Source organism: Aulonocara stuartgranti (genome assembly GCF_965226115.1).
Source record: "Aulonocara stuartgranti genome assembly, chromosome: 23".
In the NCBI taxonomy this organism is placed as follows: domain Eukaryota; kingdom Metazoa; phylum Chordata; class Actinopteri; order Cichliformes; family Cichlidae; genus Aulonocara; species Aulonocara stuartgranti.
Genome location: NC_138958.1, coordinates 16,656,698 through 16,683,031, shown reverse-complemented (window position 1 = coordinate 16,683,031; position 26,334 = coordinate 16,656,698). Strand labels below are relative to the sequence as shown.

Sequence of the window (26,334 nt, the reverse complement as noted above, 5' to 3'; positions counted from 1 at the left end):
TGTGGGGGAATGTAAACAGCCGTAATAATCACTGCTGTAAATTCCCTCGGTAGCCAGAATGGCCGGCACTTAATCATCAGGTACTCCAGGTCCGGTGAGCAGAAGGATTTGACCGGGTGCACGTTCGCATAATCACACCAGCTGTTGTTGATCATGAAACACACACCACCGCCTCTGCTTTTCCCAGTAAGATCCTGTGACCTGTCCGCGCGATGCACGGAGAACCCCGATAGTTGTATTGCGGAGTCCGGTACCTTGTCCGATAGCCAGGTTTCTGTGAGGCAGATCACGCAGCAGTCCCGCATCTCTCGCTGGAATGAGATCCGTGCCCGAAGCTCGCACAGCTTGTTCTCCAGAGACTGCACATTAGCCAGTAATAAACTGGGTAACGGTGGTCTGTTAGTGCGCCGTCTCAGTCGAACCAGAACGCCAGATCTTCTCCCTCTGCGTCGGCGTTTGCGGCCTCCAGGGCCAGAGAACAAAGGCGTCTCAGGTGAGATGAATGGGGGGTCTGCAAACGGAGCGTCCATGTTGCAAAACTTGAACTCCGGAAAGTTATAAGAAAGACCGTCTTTTATGTCCAGTAAGGTTTGTCGGTCGTACACAAGGAGACATGTGCTACTCGCGAAAAAATGAAGGAAAAGTAAAATTAAACACAGAAAAAAGCTGTTGCTTGGGGGAGCTCGCGACGAGGCTGCCATACTCGGCGCCATCTTGTCATCTACAGTCATTTACAGTCTAGGAAAACTCCTTATAGGTGTGGTATTAATGGAAGGCACCACTCAGGGAATCCTGCGCTCAACAACCGAGAAAGCAAACTAACAAGCTAACAAAAGCTACAGCAAGTCTCAAGTTTTCAAGTTTGCACTTCTGTAACCGTGTCCTGTGGACAGATGAGAGAAGCTGGCTGATGCAGCAAGACACTGAAGCAGAAAAATAAAACGGGTTCAGGAAATAACTCAGTGTGTTTAACAAATATATGAGAGGGAGAACTGTTTAGTTTAGTTAGATTGTGTTTGTGTCTGGTTGTTCCTTAGGTGAACATGGTTGTTGTTGGTGTTGTTATTGTTGGTGTCGTTTTCTAGTAGAGTATGTCTTTCCATTATCTTCATTACCAACCCAGTTTATTCGCCCTACCGTCATTAATGAATTTCCTTCTTATTACTGTGGTGGGATGGTATGGTTGTGGCTCGGGTGTAGGTTGGAGAGGTGGGGCAGGATGGCTGAGTGTGGCATCAGTTGGAGAAAATGACACGCCTGGTGTGGGCCTGCTGATTAGTCTCTCCTGCATATGTAAGGAGCAGGGCCGGAGGAAATGCTCTGAAGCAATAAATAATAACGTGTATATCCAAATCCGCTTCAGCTCTGTGGTTACTGAGGAGAACCTCTTACAATTATATTAACACATCTGCTCAGTGTTGCTGTAAGTACAGTCAAGGTACTTTAAAGGTTTTATTCCTTTGCTGAACAATCTTTGATTTGTTTGTTTGCTTCCTTTCAATTATCAGTGCTAATCAGAGCCTCAAGCTCCTTCTTTTTGCCTTTAGCTGCAATGTTTATTCCAAGATAATCCTTCCTACATTTGGGCTAATTGAGTCAATTAAATAAATGATTTCTTTCATGTCCGTTCCCACAGTGGTGGCATCAATAAATGTTCGTTCCATTCAAGTGTGTGTACATGTGTTTGATTCATGTGTATGCATATTTAAAACTTGTTCTGTGCATGCTTTGATAAACGAGGCCGCAGTTGGAAGCTGCAGTGCGCGGTGGGTAGTCTGTGGGAGTTTGAGTTTTAATTGAAAAATTATCTGGTGCTTCTTTTTGGGTGTGCCTCAGTGCTGTGTACCTACACAGATGCCTGCTTGCTCGCTCACCTCCCTGTGGGTACATTGGTGTCTGAGAGAGTGTGTGTGTCTGTATGCCGTAGGTGGAATAATGAAGTGGATTATGAGTTGCCCAGCGGTGTGATGAGGAAGAACAGATCAATAACTAGATATGCGCAAGAGCATCGAAGTACAGCGGAGAGAGAGGAGAGGCTGAGCTACAAAATGACATTTTGATTATGAAGAGCAAAACTGTGTGGGTGGCAGAGAAGGAGACAGAGAAGAACAAAAACGGTGACACTTGGGCAAAACAAGAACTGAAGGCAATAAAAAAATGGTCATGGTATTTTATTCAACTGTTTGTGCTAATGCTCACCTTATATTATCATACTTCTTTTTTATTTACATATTTTCATATTTGTCATTTTTTTTCTTTACCTCTTTACAAGTTCCTGCTCAGATTGATTGACTAAAAAAGCGATAGGGGCCTACTGTAGGAAAGGTATGAAGGAGGCAGAGGATTTCAGGCTAAGAGACAGCAATATAACATAGCTATTGTAGTAGGAGTCTTTTCTCTTGACATGAAATCCACTGTCACTTCTCTAGACAAATGGTTTTTAATCAGAAGAAATCCTCCCAGCAGAGGTACAGCTAGACAGTCTGGATCTGTTGGGCATCACAAATCAAAGTTAAACCCGTCCTCTGCTCTTTTCTACAGTCCCAGAATTAGTTTTGGGTTTGTCGTCTCACATTTGAAGACTTTTTCCTTTTTTTCCTTTTTCTTTTTTTGTGTATTGTTTTGCATTTTTTCAGGCTGTGTATTTGTAGAATATCTGAACTGGATTCATTGTACTTTGTTTTATTCTTCATTTTCAATGGATCATTGAGTAAGTCGGTCCACTCAGCATGGTGGCATCAACTAATGAGAACAGACAGTCTGAAGAACCTGACAGAGGTCTGGCAACCTGTTTTTTCTGATGGTCTCTCTAGAATTAGAGTGGGATTTTTGTTTGTGTCTCAAATCTCTCGCCCTAATTTGACCTCAAGAAACACATTTTGTCATAACGCAACTTATGGAAACAAGTTCTGAAGGATGCCTTTTTGAGAATTTTTTGAAAGGCGAGCCTGTGCCTGCCTTTCATAAAGGTGGGACACTGCGTCGTGTTTTCTGCTAAATTTATTAAGATACTTGTTTTTATTTTTAAATCTGGGCAAATAACAGTCACACAATTTGGCTAATGAATCATCCAGACTGGCTAACTTATCCCATGCTTTAGTATGTTTCCCCTTTCATATGTATGAAGCAGCTCAATAAACTCAATAAATGTTATGTGAATAAACACTGGTATAAGTCAGATAATCCTCTGCAGCCTGAGGAATATAAGCCTTGCCTTTTTTAGCTTTCTTGTATTCCATAATAATCCTGATTCGAAGCCAGAAGGGATTTTATCCACCAAGATCTGCCATAAATATCCATTTACAATGGAAAAAAACATCTGTAAGCTAAAGTGAAAGAAAAGTGAACTTTGATAGCCATGAAACAAGTGACCACAGGAGACATCTAAAAGTAGCTTCAGCCTGTAGCTTCATTGGTAAAAGCAGATAATAGATAGATAATGCTCTGTCATTAGTTGGAGAAAAGAGAGAAGAAGTTGCTAATGCAAAAATAATGTAGTTATAAAATATCTAGCAAATATCTAAGTGTCTAAGGAGCTTGGAAAGAAAGCAATTTGACTTTTTAAAGCAGGAAAATGACCTGATATCAAAAATGAGGAATATCTGCATAAGTTGCTTTATCAGAAGAAAACATTAGTTGCCATTTCCTCTATGTAAAATAGGAGGAGACAACACAAAACTCACAGTAATCAACTCTGATGGTAAAAGTTATCATGTCATATTATAATCATAATTTAATGTGTTCTGATATTATTGATAATGATATACTACCGGATTCTTTTGGATCAGCATGAGAAAGAATTTACATATAAACAATGTCAATTGTTTTTTATTGCAGGTGATATAACTTCAAGTTCAAGTTCAAGTTCAACTTTATTGTCACTTCAACCATATACAGTTTAAAAATACACAGTGAGGCGAAACAACGTTCCTCCAGGAACCAAGGTGCTACAAGACAAGTTAGTGCAAAAAAAAAAATAATATATAATATATCTAGTAATAATATTGTGCAAAAGAGCACTTACAGGTTGGTGTGTGCGATGGTTTGGTGGTGTAGGTCAGTGTGTTTGCGCTTGTGTTGGTTAGTCAGTCCAGTCTCAATGTTTTGAGGTATTTGAGTTAAGCTGAGTGATAATGTTAGTGTATGTGTGTGTGTGCGTGTTTATCAGTCAGTCCCTTTTTGCTGAGGAGACGGATGGCTTGTGGAAAAAAGCTGTTGCACAGTCTGGATGTGCGTGCCCGAATGCTTCGGTACCTTTTTCCAGATGGCAGGAGTGTAAAGAGTGTGTGAGAGGGGTGTGTCCGATCAGCCACAATGCTGGTGGCTTTGCGAATGCAGCGTGTGGTGTAGATGTCCTCAATAGAGGGTAGAGAGACCCCGATGATCTTCTCTGCTGTTCCCACTATCCGCTGTAGGGTCTTGCGGTCTGATATGGCACAGCTCCCAAACCAGACAGTGATGCAGCCGCTCAGGATGCTCTCAATAGTTCCTCTATAGAAGGTGGTCAGGATCGGTGGTGGAAGCCGGGCCTTTCTCAGTCTTCTCAGAAAGAAGAGACGCTGTTGGGCTTTCTTGTGCAGGGAGCTGGTGTTGAGGGACCAGCCGAGGTCCTTCTCCAGGTGTACGCCCAGGAATTTGGTGCTGTCAACGATCTCCACAGAGGAGCCGTTGATGCTCAGCGGTGAGTGGTCGCTTCGTGTCCTCCTAAAGTCAACAACCATCTCTTTTGTCTTGTCAACATTCAGAGACAGGTTGTTGTCCTTACACCAGTCCGTTAGTCTCTGCACTTCCTCTCTGTACGCTGACTCGTCGTTCTTGCTAATGAGACCCACCACGGTCGTGTCATCAGCGAATTTAATGATGTGATTTGAACTGTGTGTTGCTACACAGTCATGAGTCAGCAGTGTGAACAGCAGAGGACTGAGCACACAGCCTTGTGGGGCCCCAGTGCTCAGTGTGGTGGTGCTGGAGGTGCAGTTCCCGATCCGTACTGACTGAGGCCTTCCGGTCAGAAAGTCCAGGATCCAGTTGCAGAGGGAGGTGTTCAGGCCTAACAGGCTCAGCTTTCCGATCAGTTGTTGGGGGATGATCGTGTTAAATGCTGAGCTGAAATCTATGTACAGCATTCGGACGTGTGAGTCCTTCTTGTCCAAGTGTGTCAGGGCAAGATGGAGTGCAGTGGAGATGGCGTCGTCCGTTGAGCGGTTATGGCGGTATGCAAATTGCATTGGGTCCAGTGAGGGGGGCAGCAGGGTCTTGATGTGTCTCATGACGAGCCGTTCGAAGCACTTCATGATGGTGGGTGTAAGTGCGATAGGGCGGTAGTCATTGAGACAGGACACAGAAGACTTCTTGGGCACGGGGACGATGGTGGTGGCCTTGAAGCACGTGGGGACAACGGCACTGCTCAGAGAGATGTTGAAGATGTCGGTGAGAACATTTGCCAGCTGATCAGCACATTCTCTGAGCACTCTGCCTGGGATGTTGTCTGGTCCAGCAGCTTTACGTGGATTGACTCTGCGTAGAGTTTTCCTCACCTCAGCTGTAGTGAGACACAGGACCTGGTCGTTCGGAGGAGGGGTGGTCTTCCTCGCCGCCACGTCGTTCTGCCTGTCGAACTGAGCATAGAAGTTGTTAAGCATATCTGGGAGGGAGCCGTCACTGTCACAGGCAGGTGGTGTCGTCCTGTAGTTAGCGATGGCTTGTAAGCCCTGCCACATGCGTCGTGTGTCGCCGCTGTCCTTGAAGTGGTTGTGGATTCTCTGGGCGTGTGCGCGCTTCGCCTCTCTGATGGCCCGAGAAAGTTCAGCCCTCGCTCTTCTAAGCGCCACCTTATCTCCCTCTTTGAAGGCAGAGTCTCGGGTCCTTAGAAGTGCACGCACTTCCGCAGTAATCCACGGTTTCTGGTTGGGTCGTGAGATGATGATCTTGGAGACAGTGACGTCATCGGTGCACTTGTTGATATAGCTGGACACTGATGATGTGTACTCCTCCAAGTCAGTGAAGTCGCCGTAAGTTGCAGCCTCTCTAAACATGTTCCAGTCAGTGCTCTCAAAACAGTCCTGAAGAGCAGAGATGGCTCCTGCTTGCCAGGTTTTCACCTGCTTCAGAACCGGTTTTGATCGCCTGACGAGTTGTCTGTATGCTGGAATTAGCATAACAGAGATGTGGTCTGAGTAGCCGAGGTGGGGGCGGGGCTCTGCCCGATATGCGGCGGGGATGTTTGTGTAAACAAGATCCAGCGTGTTTTCTCCCCTCGTTGCAAAGTCCACATACTGATGGAATCTAGGAAGCACTGACTTGAGATTTGCATGGTTGAAGTCCCCAGCAACAATAAACAGTCCATCCGGGTGTGTATTTTGCAGTTCACTGATCTTTGTATACAATTCCCATAGCGCTTCCTTAGCATTAGCGCTAGGTGGAATGTACACTCCGATAATGAAAACAGTGGTGAATTCCCGTGGTAAGTAAAAAGGTCTGCATCTAACAGTCACAAACTCCACCAGCGATGAGCAATAACTAGAGACTAGCACAGAGTTCTTGCACCATTTCTCGTTGATGTAAACACACAAGCCGCCACCGCGAGTCTTACTGCACAGAGCTGCATTTCTGTCGGCGCGAAACGAGGCCAGCCCGTTTAGCTGAATAGCGGCGTCCGGTACTCTTTCGCTGAGCCATGTTTCCGTGAAAACAAAGACACAGCAGTCTCTAATCTCACGCTGTGTGGCCTGCTGGAGTCGGATGTAATCCAGTTTGTTATCCAGGGAGCAGACGTTGGATAAGATGATGGACGGTAGAGCCGGCCGGCTAGGGTTTGTTTTTAGCCTAGCACAGACTCCCGCCCGCTTGCCGCGCTTCCGCTTCCTCGCGCAACGCTTCCGATGTCTCCACCTCCGTCCGCCGGCATCAGGCAACGCCGAGGCTTCGAGGCCTGGTTCGCGGAGCAAGCCGAGTTCACGCAGCGTTTCCCGCAGCCCCTCCTGGATGTCGTCAACTAGGTTATTTAGGTTGAAAAGTGTCTGGCTGTTGTATGCACGAACACCGACACCAGTTGCGACGTTATCCATACATAGTGCAAAATAAGCACACTACACACAAAAACGTAAACAATAAACAATGCAGCACCAGTTTTGGCTCCGGAGCGGCCGCTGCGTGCTACTGCCGCGCCGCCATTTTTTCATACAGACAAACTTAGTTGCACACTGTCCTCTGAGAGTAATCAGCTAATGTTAGCCAAAGCAAACAACTTTGCTTTCATCCATTGTTCTCCATGTGTTTTGTTTTCTATCCAAAATGTGTCCTTTTCTTTTATAGTTCAGTGTTATGAATATTCATCCAACATTACATGATAATTTTATTAACATTTATAAAAGAGAAACAAAAGCTAAGTAGATTGTTAGAGCAACACTGCACGCAGTCGGTGAGAGGTGTACAGTGTCTTTACATATTAACATCAAATTTGGGGTTTATAGTATCACTTTCATGCTAATACTGTCCAGTTTATTGATTTTAATTTTTTTTATTTTTTCCAGAAAGTTGGGAATACTGTAAACAGTGGCTGGTTTTAGTAGTTTACTCCCAATTTTTCTTCATCAGCCTCCAACAACTCTAAAACTAGATTCTCAGTGGAGAACCACAAGTGAAGTCAGAAGTAGTAAAGGCCAAAGAATGACAAAACGGCCACAGAGAAGCGCCTCAGCAATCCTAACCTTTACTCAGCCTCACACAAATTGACAAAAAGAAGAAGAGAGAAAAGAGCAGAGTGTTCCATCTGGGCAAGTAACCTTTTCTCCAGCCGCAAATCAGGTGACTGGGACTGATGTCTGTGTGATTGTGTGCAGGTGTTTACAGTCAGTCTACGTGTGTTTAGAAGGGTGAGATGCTGCTTGGTCGTGTGATCATGTGTGTCCACTCAAAGTGAACGCAGTGATTATGTTTGTCCGTGTCGATGTTGTGTTCTTCTGAATATAACATCTTTTTTATGTATGCGTGCTTGAGTTTCTAGTTCTAGTAAAGTTTCTAGTAACTAGTAGTTTGTGGTAAGAAAAGGCACTTGTGATCCTAAAGCATTAGGACATTATGCATGAAGGTATATGTGCAACTACGTTTAAGGTGTGAGCTGTATTGTGTGGGTGTGCAGAGCTCAGATAGTGCAAGAGGCAGGCTGACATTTTCAGCCAGCTTGCTTATGACTGGAGGCAATGGGCAGCCGTACAGCGACATCACCTCCTGGGTGGCTCATTAGGGAGGAAGCAATGACACAGTGAGAGAGGGTTGTGGGAGGGTGGAGTGGCAGAGGACATGAATGTGAGGACAGAAAAGATTTAATGTAATATGTTTATCTTTTTGGCAACTGTTCTTTCCTTTCATGCCAATAAAAGGTCATTACTGAGAGGGCAGGTGAGGGAAATAGAGAAGAAAATGAAACATGGAGAAATGTGATCCCCAGTCTCGCTGTTACTGAGCATGTAATTTAGAGTCTCAACTTTCTTTTTCAATAGAGCCTGATCATCTTCTTCTTATGTGTTGGTGTTCCAGTTCAGCCTGTCTGTCAATGTGGACGCCGGATACTTGTACTTCTTCGCCTTATCCTGTCCCAAGATAGATGTGGGCCATTTACAGTAGCTTCCCTCTGGAGATGTTCGCCACATCTCTAGTCTTATAAACATTTAAAAGTAGATGATTTTTCCCAAACCACCACAAAATCATCCACAAGTGCTCTGCATTCCTCCTTTTGCCTATCACTTATATATCAAGTGAATGCAGTATTGTATTTCTGTAGGTGGCATGTTCTAGAGTTGTACTGAAAGTGTCCAAGGCGAACAAGAGTGGGGACAGCACAGTTCCTTGTTGAGCTCCTGTACTTCACATTATCAAATCAGCTAGATGCACTTGAGAAATCAAAGAAGGTGATTCTCGCAGTGCAGCAGGATGAGGGAAAGCTATCTGCAGCTTCCAGATAACCTAATCATCTACTGCCAGATTAGTTTGATATCTGACCTGCAGAGCGTCAAGAGAGGTTTTCGCCTATAGTTTCATGTGGGCCAAGAGTACTCTCTCCAGTAGGGATGGGTATCGTTTAGGTTTTATCCGATACAGGTGCCAAACCGGTACTTTTGAAATGGTGCTGATGCTTAAACGGTGCTCAAACCGGTGCTTAAAGAATGGAGAACACAAAATTGGTCCAAAAACCTCTCATGTTTAGCTGTTTTTTTGTAAAAAGATAACAATGTTAGCCTTTTCTCCAGCTATAGGGCATACAGTGGGGCAAAAAAGTATTTAGTCAGCTACCGATTGTGCAAGTTCCCCCACCTAAAATGATGACAGAGGTCAGTAATTTGCACCAGAGGTACACTTCAACTGTGAGAGAGAGAATGTGAAAAAAAAATCCATGAATCCACATGGTAGGATTTGTAAAGAATTTATTCGTAAATCAGGGTGGAAAATAAGTATTTGGTCAATAACAAAAATACAACTCAATACTTTGTAACATAACCTTTGTTGGCAATAACAGAGGTCAAACGTTTACTATAGGTCTTTACCAGGTTTGCACACACAGTAGCTGGTATTTTGGCCCATTCCTCCATGCAGATCTTCTCGAGAGCAGTGATGTTTTGGGGCTGTCGCCGAGCAACACGGACTTTCATCTCCCGCCACTTTTCTATGGGGTTGAGGTCTGGAGACTGGCTAGGCCACTCCAGGACCTTCAAATGCTTCTTACGGAGCCACTCCTTTGTTGCCCGGGCGGTGTGTTTTGGATCATTGTCATGTTGGAAGACCCAGCCTCGTTTCATCTTCAAAGTTCTCACTGATGGAAGGAGGTTTTGGCTCAAAATCTCACGATACATGGCCCCATTCATTCTGTCCTTAACACGGATCAGTCGTCCTGTCCCCTTGGCAGAAAAACAGCCCCATAGCATGATGTTTCCACCCCCATGCTTCACAGTAGGTATGGTGTTCTTGGGATGCAACTCAGTATTCTTCTTCCTCCAAACACGACGAGTTGAGTTTATACCAAAAAGTTCTACTTTGGTTTCATCTGACCACATGACATTCTCCCAATCCTCTGCTGTATCATCCATGTGCTCTCTGGCAAACTTCAGACGGGCCTGGACATGCACTGGCTTCAGCAGCGGAACACATCTGGCACTGCGGGATTTGATTCCCTGCCGTTGTAGTGTGTTACTGATGGTGACCTTTGTTACTTTGGTCCCAGCTCTCTGCAGGTCATTCACCAGGTCCCCCCGTGTGGTTCTGGGATCTTTGCTCACCGTTCTCATGATCATTTTGACCCCACGGGATGAGATCTTGCGTGGAGCCCCAGATCTAGGGAGATTATCAGTGGTCTTGTATGTCTTCCATTTTCTGATGATTGCTCCCACAGTTGATTTTTTCACACCAAGCTGCTTGCCTATTGTAGATTCACTCTTCCCAGTCTGGTGCAGGTCTACAATACTTTTCCTGGTGTCCTTCGAAAGCTCTTTGGTCTTGGCCATGGCGGAGTTTGGAGTCTGACTGTTTGAGGCTGTGGACAGGTGTCTTTTATACAGATGATGAGTTCAAACAAGTGCCATTCATACAGGTAACGAGTGGGGGACAGAAAAGCTTCTTACAGAAGACGTTACAGGTCTGTGAGAGCCAGAGATTTTCCTTGTTTGAGGTGACCAAATACTTATTTTCCACCCTAATTTACGAATAAATTCTTTACAAATCCTACCATGTGAATTCATGGATTTTTTTTTTCACATTCTGTCTCTCACAGTTGAAGTGTACCTCTGGTGCAAATTACTGACCTCTGTCATCATTTTATGTGGGGGAACTTGCACAATCGGTGGCTGACTAAATACTTTTTTGCCCCACTGTATATGATATCATCATCATATGGTCATCACACAGGATGTTGTCAACCATCCAGGTACCATCTCCAGTTTCAGAATCAGGCTGTAAATGTCACTCCGGAGCAAAGATAGCTGGAAAGCACAGATCCTCAGAGCCTTTTGGCTGATACCATCAGGGCCAGCAGTGTTGCCCTGTGTAATTTCTCCAGCTCTCCTGTCTCCTACAGTTAAGCACAGGGTGTTTGTCACAGATGGAGGTGGGTCTGATCCATAGAGTTCACTTGGGGCTAAGCAGGGAAGAAAGGGAAAATCACTGACAGTGGTGTGGGTGTGTGGAGTGTAGAGAATAGGGCTGTGAACTAAATCTGTTGAAAAGATTATTTAGGTCATTTGCTTTCCCCAGTCTTTCCTCTGGTGGTCTTTCTGTCACCTTAAACACGCAGATTTAAAAAATAAATAAATTCCACTCTACATACTCCCTTATGACTTTTGTTGAGCTTCACCTGTAGGTCGTGCTGCACTCTCCTCGTTTCTCTCATGTCCAAAGACCTGAACACTTTACCGAGGCTTTAACATGCAATGAGTCCTTGTCCCAGTCAGGGCAGGTCATTTTTATAAATACAAACTTAATACAGATTAATGCTCTTACTTTCTGTCACTTTAGTAACTACCTCAGTGGAAATTTGAGGAACAGATTTTTACCAACAACTTCTGAATTAATGCAATTTTTTTCCTCTGATTTCTCTTACCTGGTAGAAAATGAAACAGAAGAGGGGGGTCAGTGTCATGTTAATACTGCCCTCTCTCTTCTCAGTCTTTCTCTCTCTCTCCCCCATTTACCTCCTTCACTTTATAAAAAAAAAAAATAACATGGATAACATGTTCTGTATTTTCTATTCAGAGGAGAGGGGCTGGTGATGCCCAGTACCATGGCTCTGAGTCCACTAGAGTGCCTTCACCATAAAAGCACTAAGCAGCTTAAGCTGCTCTTACAAGAGACATGTATATCTGAAAGCCACCTCACTTCAAGATTGTAGCAGCATGCGCTCTGACCTATATGGGGTTTTGAAGGCCAGGGATGCCTTAGAATGTTGATTTGATGCTTTCAGACACTCCTGTGCTGTGGGCTGATGGATTTTGGGACTGTGAAATCTGAAGAATAGTGTTTAGTGTTTGCAATGCACTTTTTGTTTTCTCATTCAGGGGGTATTTTACAGTGTGTATTTAAAGAAAGATTGGTATTATTATTATTAGGGCAGCATGATAGTGCCGTCATTTGCACTGTTACCTCGCAGCAAGAAAAAAATTGATGAATTGTGATTAATTATGATTTATAATCAATCGTACTAAGTAGATAGATTTCCATGCTTGAGGCAGAGGACTGGCTTAGTCACACTTACACTCCTTTCAACACTCCCTCATATATACTATGAATGTAGCTTTGATTGATTATTTACTGTTGTGCTTGTTGCTGTTATTGCGTTGCTGTCAAGCATTTTTATACCAATCAGTGGTTTATTTAACAGACTACATATTTAGAAAGGCAAATGTTGCCTTTACTGTTGCCTCATGGACTGCTTTGTTGTCCTTTTGGCTGATTGTGCAGATCCCAGCTTTTCTAACATTGTGCATGTGAGATGGCTTGTGCACATGCAAAACTGATGTGCTGGAAGCACAGATCTGTGAACAGTCTCCTCTCTACAGGCATCTCTATAATCCATCAATGTAGAAGCATATGATTTCCAGATGGCACATAACCGATGTTAGTGAAACTACTGCAACAGTTGGAAAAATCCCACATTGGGTTTGTTTTGGAATGGCATATATCCTGCGCATTGTATGTTTTATTGGTCGTTTAGTGTTGTGGCATAATGTGTGTTTTGTTTTTTCCTTCACCAGCTATGCCAGTCATTTAGAAGAAGAGTTCTTTGAGTTGAGTGCAAAGAGCAAATATCACTGTGCTGACGTTTGCATGCACAGTGGCAATGTGTCAAGCACATCCCCAGTTTAATTCAAATTATTCTTTTCCTTTGGGACTTTCTATTTTAGGACTTCTCTGTTTGTGCCACTGTTATTACACTAGAGAAATGGTTTAGTCGTTTTATTACACAATTAGTACAATTTGAAGGTGTGCACACACCTCACCTTACTCTACTAAATATAGTGTATGCTACCATAGGCTCTCTATCTTCTACACTAAAGCCTTTGGACTCTTGAGTAGCTCCATTACTTTTTCATTCCCTCAGTCCATCTTTGTGCCTCCATCTTTATTTTATTATCCATCTACAGGACTAAACTTGTCAGAGCTATCTTTGTCTTCAATTCTTATGCAGGTTTTATGTTCTAAGATGCCACCTTACATTCTGAGTGCCCTCTTCTTCCGTTTTTCTTTTTTATTCCAGTTTTTTCTCTTTTTCAGCACCTCCCACACTCTTTTCTCACATTGTCATCTACCTCTCACATGCCTCATTCTGTCTTTCTCTGCTCTCTCACTGAAATGTCGCGCTTTCTGTCCGTTAGATTTTTTTTTTTTTTGCCACTCTGTTTTCATCTCTCATTCTCTTGGGTGCACTTCTACTTGTATGCTAATAATGTTCTTGTGCTAAGAAAGGAAGCTGCTTACCTATTCACATCAGGACTCAACACATGCATGCATGCATACACATGCACGCACACACAGTACTTTTGTGCCTGTAGAAGTGTGCATCCATTTCTGTCCTACAGCGAAACCTCACATCTTCTCATCCTGCTAAGCTTTGTCTCTTTTTTACATTTTGTCCTTTTACTCTTGTGCAGCTTTATGTTTTCAGTTTTCAATTATTTTTCTCTAATAGTACATGATTTAATGCATGTTCACATTTTATGTACCCCAAAAAAGTGGTACAGTTGGTGCATTAAATCACAGAGAGAGGTCAGCGGATGCTGAGGCGCAAAGTGTGTGCAGGTCGCCAACATTCTGCAGAGTTATTCGCTACAGACTTGCAAACGTCATGTGACCTTCAGATTGGATCGAGAACAGTGCATAGAGAGATTCTGCCACAAGCTATCTGGTAATCAAAAGGACGAGTCTGGATTTGGAGGTTACCAGGAGAACTGTACATGTCTGACTGCATTGTGCCAAGTGTAAAGTTTGGTGGAGGCAGAATTATGGTGTGAGATTGTTTTCGAGAAGCTGGGCTCAGTCTCTTAGTCCCAGTTAAAGTTTTAGTTTTAGTTCCAATATGGCTGCGCACCAGTGCACAAAGCAAGGTCCAGAAAGACATGGATGAGCAGGTTTGGTGTGGTAGAACTCAGCACAGAGTCCTGACGTCAATCCAATAGAACACCTCTGGGATGAATTAGAGCTTAGATCTTAGCCAGGCCATCTCATCCAACTTCAGTGTCCAACCTCACCAATGCGTTTCTGGAAGAATTGTCATAAATTCCCATAAACACACTCCTAAACCTTTTGGAAAGCCTTCCCAGAAGGCTTGAAGCTGCTATAGCTGAAACGATGGCCTGACATCACTTTAAACACAATGAATTAAGAATGAGTTGTTACACAAGGTCATGCGTGTGAAGGCAGATGAACGCATATTTTTGGCAATATGATGTATGTGTTACTTTCAGCTGTTTCCTTGTAACAATGGTTGGCTACAGTGGGCAGCCCACCAACACTTGGCTGTGTTTTATATCAATTACCCTTCCTGACATAATCCCAAAGGGAATTTATGTTTCTGTTTGGAATCAAACAAGCAATTTTTCACTTACCAAGCAAATGTGGAGCTGCAGCATGTATAAACTAGAAATTCTAACTATATTTACAATACCCCCAAAAAATCTTTACAAAATCTTTACGTCTCCAGTGGTTTCAGGACCATGTGCCAGGATTTTGTAATTTCACCAAGCCTCGGAGGAATACAATTTACTAGTAAATGATCTTTCTCTTTCTCTCTGCTTGCCAGATGGTAAACTATCTAGATTAAACTCTCTTTTCGCAAACAACACTTTTAATGTTATATGGAAATCCAAAAGCTGTTCAAATCATAAACAAGCGCTGTCTTTGTAGTAAAAATAATCTCAGACAGAAAGCTATTATACCAAATCTGTGGATAAAGTAAATTCCAACTGGAAAATTCCTTCATTGCTTACATTTTTCCTTGCATGGGTCACATGGTAATTATGGGTAAATCGGCCAACCAGTGCACAAATAAATCTGTCATAATTGCAAATATTTTATATGCACAAGAATGTCTTTCTATATACAGCTTGTATAAAGATGTGGTGTTGTTATATTGGTTGCACCATAATAATATGATTCCCATGGGTCATGGTTCTGTCAGTTTAATATATATATATATATATATATATATATATATATATATACACACACACACACACACACACACACACATATATATATATATATATATATATATATATATATATATATATATATATATATATATATATATAATTGTGGCTTGTATCTTTGCTTGTACAAAACTTCATAATGTGGCAGGTCCAGCCATTTTTTGTCTTTACATACCTAATTAGGGGGCATTATGCATTCAGTCCACAAAGCCGGAATAGCTTGAGTAACAGTTTAATCACATCCACACCCACACAGAGAAGTCCTCCCTACTCCCTCATTGCCTTCAACCCTGCAGAAGGAGGTAATCTATACCAGCTTGTCCTGCAGGCAAATCTGTTAGGGCAGCGACACAAATTAACACGTGTTTGTGTTTGTGCAGAACAAGAAATATGAACGGTGGCTCATTTCATTTTTGAAGTCGAGAGTGTAATTTGATTTGTGAAAGGAGGAAGGAGAAAGGCAGGGAGGTAAGGGAGGAGAGGATTTAATAGACAAGAAAACGGAGACGCTAGATTAACATATCAAGATAGAAGGTGATGGACAGATGATGATTAGAGAGTTTACCGTAAAATGACACCGTAGACTAACAGCCTTTGACATCCTATGTGAACCAACTGCTGTGTGTGCGTGCGTGCGTGTGTGTGTGTGTGTTCTAAAAGGTGGTAGGTAAAGTATTTGTTTACCTTAGGTTTAGTATTTTTATACAATTACACTAATTGTTTCATATTCAGTAACTCCTCATTACCACTCTTAAAGCTGCTTAATTTTTCTACTTGCGGCTGATAATTTTGATCAGTTCCCTTAACACACACACACACACACACACACACACACACACACACACACACACACACACACACACACCCCTTGCGCTGTAGGTGTGTTCGGCTGCCTTGTCTCGTTCTCTCTAGTTGTAATATTTAAATGGACCTCTTGCTTTTGTGGTGTCACTTTACTGAAGATAAGGTGTCTCTTCTAAATGCAAATTCAGACACACAAAAGCATCTACACACACAAGCACACAGCTGCTTTGAAAATGTATTAGCAGTTTAAAACGGTAAAATGACTAATTTATTTATTTTGCATGTCTGTAAAAGTTCTCTTGGGGAAGTTTCTAGCTAATATCATTTCATGTTTTTTTATCGGTTAGCCATATGAAACAGCTATCTGCCTGGCCTAAATGAATTGTGTGAAATTTAAATCTGCAATATCTTAAGCATGAAAAATACAGATCCTATTTGATAAATTGTTATAAGCAAACCATTTTAGTCTCTTTAATCCCTTTTTTCAGATGTACTTCATTACTTTATTCAGCTGCCAGGTACAAAGCAGAGTAAAGAGTGAATACTGGATGGTCAAGTATAGTATGGCGCTAAAGTAGGTGGCACTGGATAGGCAGCTTCTTGCTAAAACCTCACCCATAACAGGAATATAAGTTGATATGCATGCTTGTATTTTGTGTTCACCTTCTTCTCTTGCTCTCAGGTGGGCTGAAAAGCCAATTATTCAACTTGAAAACCATCTAATTGTTTTGTTACTTCTTTTCTTCCCATGTAATTTCTTACTTTTCCTCTTAAAAGGGTATAATGCTACAGTTAGTAAAAAGGATTTAATATACACAGCAAATTTGACACAGCCTGCTAAATAATTTGCAGCCCACAGGTACTTGCTAAAAAGCCATTTTACCTGGCATATCCTGTCATGTGACTTACAAAATGTCATGTATTTAGTGGTAACAGGTGAAACACAGGATTGATCAGGTGCAGCCTAAAGTGAAATGCACATGTTTTTAAAGTTATGTATAAAAGCACAGCTGGTCTTACATTTAGAAATAAGAAGATTTTATTTATCTCTTGAAATATGGAGCTAAAATTTTATCTTTAAAAGTAACACGGATCTTCGTTGTTCTGTGTCATATGTTTACCCATTTATCATCCAGTGATCACATGCTAAATTAATTCATATAATAATATGCTCTGCTAAATACCGATGTCCATTTTGCTGGTAATGCACAATTTTGTAACTATGCAAGGAGGACACACCTGAAAATGAGAACTGGCTCTGTGTTTGCCCCGAGTGCTATCTAAATAAAGGTTGAATGAGTGAATATCCTGTAGCTCTGTATTCATTATTTCCAGTGAGAAATGCTTTGTGCCTCATCAGCATATTCCCCAGCCGGCTGCCCTCAGCGCGCCGTTGTCTTCAGTGTTGTTGTAAGCAACGAACAGATATAGATGGAGCATTGCTGAGGCACTGTAAATATTTAGAGCTGCTGTTGCACCATTTGTTTTAGGAAGACATCCATAGACTGCAGGGCAGAACTGGAGGAGTGTACTAGATGAGTTGAGGTTATGGTTTGGCCATGCAGTGTATTCGATCAAAAATGACTTGTCATCCAGTCACTGAGCTACTAGTATATAGTATAGTTCAGAAGGCCCACATAATGAGAACAGAGCATTCCATTATATTTATCTTATTTTGTCATTTCTCAATGGATGCAAAAGTATCTGAAGAAGGGTTGCAGCTTCAAAACTGGAGAAGAATTAAAAAAAAATCTGATTGCACTAGAGCTGCTTCTGCTAATTTGGAACTATGTATGCTGACCCACTAATGCAACAATATCAGTAGTTTTAAGCACATTCCCACAGACCTGAGCTACGGTAAAATTATAGTTCAGTAGAACAGTTAGCAACTGTGGAAACCTGGACCATAAGAAAGAAAGAAGAAAGAAAGAAAGTGTACTTTATTGGTCCCCGTGGGGAAAATCCCTCTCTGCATTTAACCCATTCACTCAGTGAAGCAGACCAAATGTGGGTTATTGTATATTTGTGTTGATTTTTTGCGTCAGTGGAGATTCTATGGCGTTATTTTTGTGCCACTATTCTGAGTGCACGTAAAAAAAAAATTGCAGGTGCAAGTGTTCCATTTTGAGGAGAAATTCTGAGCGAAGAAAAGCTAAATTTGAGTGAACAAAATTCATTGCTGTGTACAAAAAAGGTATTTCAGTGCTTGCTATTATCCATAGACACACACACAATACCAGCCCCTCTCGCTCAGTTTTTGCATTTGCGCTCGCTCGATATGTGTTGCTTGCGCTGTCAACATTTCTGCCCGTGTGCGTTCAACTCTTTCTGTGCACCGTTATATTTGTGCCACAAAACCAGCCAATCACAGACTTGGATGCAAAAAAATCTGATTGGCTGTTTTGGTCTCCAATCAGCTCAAAATGATGAAATGCAATATCCCAGAATCCATTTCGTCCAAAACTCAAACGAGGCAGTGGCGGAGGAACAGAGTGGCGGAGTTTGAAATATTACTCTTTCTGGGTCACAAAATGAACTTTTATGCGAGGATGGTGCTGTGGAAACTAGTGATGTGCAATACCACTGATTTCCTTTCCGATCCGATACCAAGTAAAATTCAGGGTGTATCTTTTATTGTATCTCAAATTATAGCGTCATCATGATTACAAGAAATCAGACTACTTGTTCTTATCTCTTAATAATGCAGAATTCATCATATAGAAATAAAAAAACTGAAGTTGTGCGCTATTTGAACACGCTGCCTGCCTGCAGCACTAAAGGACTCCGCGAGAGACATCATATTCTGTGATATGATTTACTCTGAGGTGTTTGACGAGGTTAGTGGTGTTGCCACAACACCTCACTTTCTTGCCACATGTATCACAAACCACGTCTCGCTGTTTGTGGAGGTAAAATACATCCACACATGACTCCATTTACGCTCAGCCATTGTTGTGAGTGCGCACGCCAAGGGGCTGCAACACATTTATACAGCCATATTTCGCATATGACTATGAAAGGTGGAAGAGGAAGTAGTTCCTTCCAGTGTAGACAATCTGAATGATATAGTTTATTTCCACTGTGTTCCTGTTAATGATAAACTACAAATTTTTTCCTAAATTACTAAAACATCTATATTTTAATATGAGAATCGATTCAAGAACATAAATGACTGGTATCGGAGGAATCGATATTTCAGTATCGATCCGCACATCACTAGTGTAAACTTCAAATATCTGCTCAATTTATCAAGACATCACATATTTACAAAAGCGCTCTAACGCTTTATAAATGTTGAGAGTGCAAGCAACACATTGCGAGCAAGCGCAAATGCAAAAACTGAGTGTGTGTATGGTTAATAGCAAACACTGAAATACATTTTTTGCACGCAGCAATGAATTTTGTTGACTCAAATTTAGCTGTTCTTCACTCAAAATAAATTACTCCTCAAAATGCAACACTTGCACCTGCAATTTTTTTTTTACGTGCGCTCAAATTTATTTTACGTGTGCTCAGAATAGTAGAACAAAAATGACGCCGTAAGATTCTGTATTAAGAGACATGCCTCGGAAATCATTATTGTCAATTCTGCTGATTCTACTGAGATTTCTTTTTGTTTTTTAACCTGATAAGAGCGTTATTTCAAAGGATGTGAGATTAAGGGAATTGTTTTTTTTATAAACCTGCATTGTAGTAAGGCATGGGATAATCATATTTAACAATTTGAAGAAGAATCTCTAAGCAGTTCAAGAATGCCACCTCAGACGTTGGTCTACACAGCACAACAACAATGACAGATTCAGCCATTTTTCTTAGTCATTAAGCTTCTTTCTCTCACTTTCTGCGTCTTTTCGTCTTGTTTCATTTTCCTTGTCATTCTTTTGTCTACTCTAGACTCGCTGCCTCGTTCTCTGCATGCTTGTTAATCTTGCTACGCTGCGAAACTCTTTTTTCCCTCCACTTTAACTTCCCATTTCCCTTTGGTCTCTGAATTTTGCATTTTCTTTTGATTTCACCACCAGTAATAAGCCACATCTGCTGGAAGAGTTTACATGCTTGAGTGATGGTGTTTTCCCTCTTCCTTCTTCCTCTACTGTTCCTTCTCATTCTCTTTCTCACCATTCAGTCAAAAGGACAGAAAGTAAAAACGAGAGAAAAGAGAGAGGATTATAGTATACAGACCGTGACTGTGAAAAATAGATGTGTGCAGAGAAAGAAGTATAAAAAAATCCCATCTTTCTCTTCGTCTAGCCTTCTCTTTCTGGTTCGACAGAAATAGGAGGGATAAAAGCTGGATTCCTGGATCAGGGTTCACCTCAATATTGTCATCCCAGGAAGCTTAAAGGCCGAGCTCCTAAATCACGGATGGTGGCTTTTAGCCAAACCTGAGACATAGACACGTATGAACTCCTGCATAGAGGAGGAAAATAAAACATGTTTGGCATCACTCTGTAGAGGAAATAAAGCATGTTTATTGTAACATCAACGCACCACTTTTTTTCATATATTACCGCATTATGTGCATGTTTGTATATAAGACAGCAAGGGAATAGAGCCCCACCCCACTGCCCCACCACTGTTGGCGTAGTAATCATTCTTTCTGTCTCACTCTTTGTGATTGCCAGCCCATCCTTGCACTACAGCTAAATTGAATCAATTAAAATCTTTCTTTTAGATGGCTGCTGTTGCTTCCACCAGATTAGGCTTTGATCAAGAAACACACAAATAAATAAATAAGCAAGTGGAAGGGGAATAGAAAAGGAATGAACTTAATTAAACAGTCAGCAGGGGTGTGTGCTTGTCTGGATGTTAGTAGGAATGTGTGGATGCAGCTGCACTGTATAGGATTTTGGCACATGTGCGTGATTCAAATGAGTGCTTGTTCAGAAATACTTGCAGAAATACAAAAAAAACCCTAAAAATTGTGCATATGTGCAAATGAGCAAACTTGCAAGCAAGTGAGCGTGCATGCGAACATAGAGTGGCTCTATCATAAATTTCATAAAACAAATTTTCAGCTGACTATGTCAGCGGTTATACTTGACAGTAGATGAATCTGTGTGAGCCATTGTAAACATAATATGCATTATGGTTATTATGACCACAGTCACATGTGCTGCCATGCATAATTACAGCTCTTAACAGCCACATTAATTCAAATCACTGTGTTATGCAATAAAAATGAATATGATTTGTGATCCCTTCTAATTAATTTTTTTTGTAAACTGGGTTCAGCATAAAGTCATAGATTTAACTCTTTAAATATCGAAGTGACAGGCCAAAGAACAATAAACACATTAGTTCCATGATGCTAGAATGGTTCAGTAAGTGTTATCTTGGATTGGGCAGATATCATGGAGGTCATATTTATTGTTGTAAAACTGGATTTATTACTCTCACATTATTAGAATTATGTTGTATAGCAGGAATTCTCATATAGAGTTCTTAATTAGTCCTCAACAGTAGAAAATCAGACAAACCTCAAACCTCAGAGCTGTGAATATAACACTAGATATCCCCAAGTCATTCCATACCAAAAACTGTTCAGGTATCAGAAGAAGTAAATGTCGTTGTTCTAGAGAGTTTTAGTGTGTAGTAGTGAGAGTGATGTAGAAATACTAATAAACTTGCTACAATCACTGCTGCTACTACAACTACTACAACTACTACAACTACTACAACTACTACCACTAATATGACTAATAATAATAATAATAATAATAATAATAATAAATAAATTACAATTTATTATTACTAATATTAATTTGCTTTTTTCATGTCCCCATGTATAATACTGGGTTTTACTTTAAAGACATTCAGCACATATAGTAATTATTTACAAACCAGTGATGCCATCCTTTCTTTTTTTGCACCAAGTGATTTTAACGATGATGATTTTTATTTCAGTAATTATTTACAACTTTTGGAAAACAGCAGGAACAAGCAAAAAAAATAAATGACAGCAAATAATTGAATTAATGCAAATAACAGATATGCAGGCTGAAGTGCAGGATGGTAAATATATTCTTTTAGCAATCCTCAAAGGCTTTCTGTGGGTGTACACATAATGCATCCAGTGTAAATTACCAGTGTAGTGTTGACTGAGACTGTGAAATAGGCATTTCATTTTCACTGATACAAATAAAAATATCCAAAAACACATGGAAGAAAATATGTGAGCATGTGAGGTTGAAAGGGACAGTTCTTGGGTGTGGTTGTTGGGTGTCAGTGCCCAGGATGCATGGAGGGCTTAATGGGGCTTTTAGTGTGGAAGTGTTGGGAGCTGGACATGAAATTGCTCTAAAAGACCTCAGCTCTCCTGTGGCTCTCCTCGTCTCTTCAGTACATTTGTACCTTACTAGTATTTGATGTTGAAGCCTCACTCGCCATGGATTTTGGCAAATAATCTAAGCGATAAGAGGTCGTCAGATTGCTTGAAATTCAAAGAAAAGTTGCTTCAAAGATTCCTTTCTTATCTTTTTTAGCATTGCATAGACTGGTCCGTACCTTACAAAAGGAAAGGAGATAACGCCATCCCACAATCCTTTGCAACAGTGACATTTAGGGCCATGCAGCATCAGGCTGTTCACATTATACATTATAAATTTAGGGGATATGAGTGGACAGGAGAATGAGCGTAAGCAAACATCTTAACATGACATTTATTTTGTTTCACTTTCTTTTTGTTTATTTGTTCACTTGTTGTTTTTTTTATTAACGGTGCTATAAACACAAACACAGAACATTATAGCTTCACCTCATCAAAGAACCAGCAACGTCCTGTAGCATGATGCATAGCTAAACATATGTTCAGTTGAAGGCTGTTAGCACCATAGTTTCACTGGATCAGTAAAAGAAATAAAAGTGATGTATATGGTGTCTTGTAGCTCGGATGGAGAAGGAGGTGATTTTGGTGAATGGCACTGACTTAGTGAATAAGTCAGTGCCATTCACCGACTATTAATTGAATAGTAAGTGATAGCTCCGACTAGCTAACAAACAGTAACAGATTCGTTTTTATGATTCACGAATGACTATTTGCACAGGCCTGAAAAAAGTACCTTAGAAAAGGTAATTGCTGCAGCATGAAAATATAATACAGAAACACTTGTGGAAAAACTGTAATAAACAGCATAATTATTTCCCAAACTATCCTTTGTAAAGATCTAGCCAACTCTGAAGAACTAATTGTAAGACAAGCCCAGTTGTCTGGTGTCAAAGGTAAATATTACATTTCAGATACAGACATCTGGCCAAACACTTATTGACCTGACCTCAAACTTTTGAGATCGCCTATTGTTATTGTGGTTAAAAAGCATAATGATAATAAATGCATAAACAACAACAACAAAAATTAATATCCTTAATGTTGTTAGTTAAATTACTCCATGACCTTGTGTATTCAGTGTGTTTTTTTAACAAATCAATTCAACTTGAAATAAAAGATCATGGAGGCGTTGAAGCAGTCTATAGGCAGTTCGAATAAAGTCTTCTCTTGAAAGGCAGTCTGGATGTGGGCAGTGTGTTGTACTGACCTTTGAAAACACGAGTTATTATTATAGATTTATCCACAAAGACCTTGATTTGAAATTTGTATTATGTTATTAAACATATCACTGCTTCTTTGTGACACATTATCATTTTCCATGAAGTTTTCATTTGAATTACTCGTAACTCTATATCTCTCTATATTGCAGCAAATTATTAAAGAATGAGGCTTTTGGTTTTCTGTGTACAGTGGCAAAATATACCTTAATAGCTTAATCAAGGAGATTAAAAAAGAAAATAGATTTTAAAAAATGCAAAATCTTCAAAATACAAAAGTACAAAGAATGTTTTTGAATGATTTTTTTTTCGTGATGTGTGATGATAAACTGTAAGATTAAACCTACTAATGTAAAGACATAAATAAACATAATTTCTCATTTCTAAAGTTTGTTGAAAAGGAACCAAACTCCATAAATGAAATGTGTAGATTAAGACAGAGAAAAGTCCTGATGCCATTAGGTGTCTTTTCTTTGTTAATGAAGCCATCTGCTTATGGTCAAATAAGAAAATTAAGGAGAAGATATTAAAATAATATCTACTATTTTTAATTTGTCCTCTCATCCAGGTTTCCTGAGTACCGGTGACCAAGCAGCAAAAGGGAATTATGGCTTGTTGGATCAGATCCAGGCTTTGCGCTGGACCAGTGAGAACATTGCAGCCTTTGGCGGCGATCCATTGCGAATCACTGTGTTTGGCTCCGGAGCTGGAGCTTCCTGTGTGAACCTGCTCACGCTGTCTCACTACTCAGAGGGAAACCGCTGGAGCAACTCAACAAAAGGTAAAGCCCAAGGACTCGAGTTACAGGGATCCATGTGGGGTCTTCATACGTTCTTAAGTCTCATTTCAGTAGCGAGTGACCATAAAAAAGGTTGTGATCTGCTTTTGCTGATGCTTGTTGTCATTTTGGATGCGTGTATGTTAACGTCGGAACGTGCTGAATGGAGGGTTTTTTTCTCTGCGTTTCACTGTACTTGCAATATTCAGCTTTGACATGAAAAAAAGCAATTGATAATATACTACTATATAGAAAACAAAAGATTTTGTGCTTCATAATTTTCTGAGAATGCCCGCTCTGAGCAATTAAAAGCAGTTGTTTTACAAACAGTTAAATAAAAAATAAAAAAATGAACAAAAACATCACATATATTCTAAACACAGGTTTCATATATGATTTTATTTAATGGGATGTTGCTCTTTATTCATACAGAGACCAATTTTTCAAAACGAAGAGACTTGGTAGTAATAATGTGTTACAACCATGTATATCTGCAGCAAAAAAAAAAAAAAATGTGCCTCTAACCATAAACAAAATTAGGTGATAAGATATGTAAAGGATATTGACATTACTGGGGAACAAAATATATGGAAAGAAAGAACTTGAAGCACCTCTTTCCCTAAGGTCAGGTAAGCAATAAGAACGATAAGGACAGTGTTGACCAGTAGCCTGACATTGCTGTAGTTGGGATTTCTGTTTGAATCCTACACTATGTGGCAGGATAGTCATTTTGTCAGAGTATATGAAACCTGAGCTTTGAGATTTGTCTATTTCCCAGGCTAGCTGTCCACTGTAATTGTAACAAACATTTCTCAAGAAGAAGGAAATAGCGAATTTAGGAACATTCAAGTTATGTTACAGACCAATGCCTTCTGTGGATTTGTCATGCTTTATAAAGAAACAGAAATCTCATTTCAGTCACACCACTCACGTTTGACATGATAGATTGGATGATTCAGACAATCTCCATGAACTCTCATAGGTTTCTACCATTATCTATGATGGAGCTGTTTAGCTTAGCATCAATAGGGGATTCAAAATCAGCTTTGTTAACAACATTTATAAATATCTGAAGGACCCCAATATCTCACTCTGTCAACACCTTTTTATTACAGTCAGTTTGGTGATAATTATCTAAAAACTGTGATCATAAGTGTTTCACACATTTGGATGGAAATCAAAGAAAAGGGAAAGGGAAAACATGACATCCCCCATCACACTAAGCCATGAAGATTTTTCTTGCATTCAAGATGACTAACAATCACAGGATCATTAGTAAATGTTCAGATTTGTTTCTTGTCACTACTGAAAACTAACAAACCAAAGAATTTGCCAGTTTTTACATCATTAATGTTACCCTCAACCTGCAGGGCATTAATATGGGACTGACTCAACAAACCTGCATTGTACTATGTTCATGATGAAAATCAGGATGGCTGAGTTATTTTTTTCTTTTTTGCCAAAAGAAATATTGCTTTGTCTGTTCTAATAAGCAAAACTATTTTTCAGTGTATTCAGTTTGCCTCTAATATGACCTATGATCACTGAGGTTCCGTTCCATTTTCTCAATCAGCTGATTTATCATATGATATTTTTCTTTATATGATTTTCAAAATGACATTTTATGCATCTATACTTATTTTGACATATTTTGGGATAGTCTCTGAATTGCACCTAATTAATTGTTTTCTCCATCAATGCTGCCCCTGTGCTGTTTTTGTCTTAAGGCCTGTTCCAGAGGGCCATCGCTCAGAGCGGCACAGCTCTGTCTAGCTGGGCTGTCAGTTTTCAGCCTGCCAAATATGCTCGAATGCTGGCTCGGAAGGTAGGCTGCAACCTGGAGGACACTGTGGAGCTTGTGTTGTGCCTGCAGAGAAAACATTACAAGGAGCTTGTGGATCAAGACATCCAGCCGGCCCGTTATCACATTGCCTTCGGCCCTGTTATTGATGGCGATGTTATACCTGATGACCCTCAGATTTTAATGGAACAAGGTATTCAATTTATTTTCCACCA

The 26,334-nt window shown here is 40.6% G+C and overlaps 1 protein-coding gene across 7 annotated transcripts in view; it reads left to right on the top strand.

Annotated features, from left to right (window-relative positions):
* Positions 1–26,334, top strand: part of nlgn1 (neuroligin 1) — a 344,764-nt gene that overhangs the window by 307,451 nt on the left and 10,979 nt on the right. For all 7 annotated transcript variants that reach the window (XM_082524408.1, XM_082524410.1, XM_082524409.1 and 4 more), the window contains 2 exons: positions 24,109–24,321; positions 26,046–26,312. In XM_082524408.1, the coding sequence (XP_082380534.1) occupies positions 24,109–24,321; positions 26,046–26,312 (480 nt within the window). The remainder of the gene's footprint in view (positions 1–24,108; positions 24,322–26,045; positions 26,313–26,334) is intronic.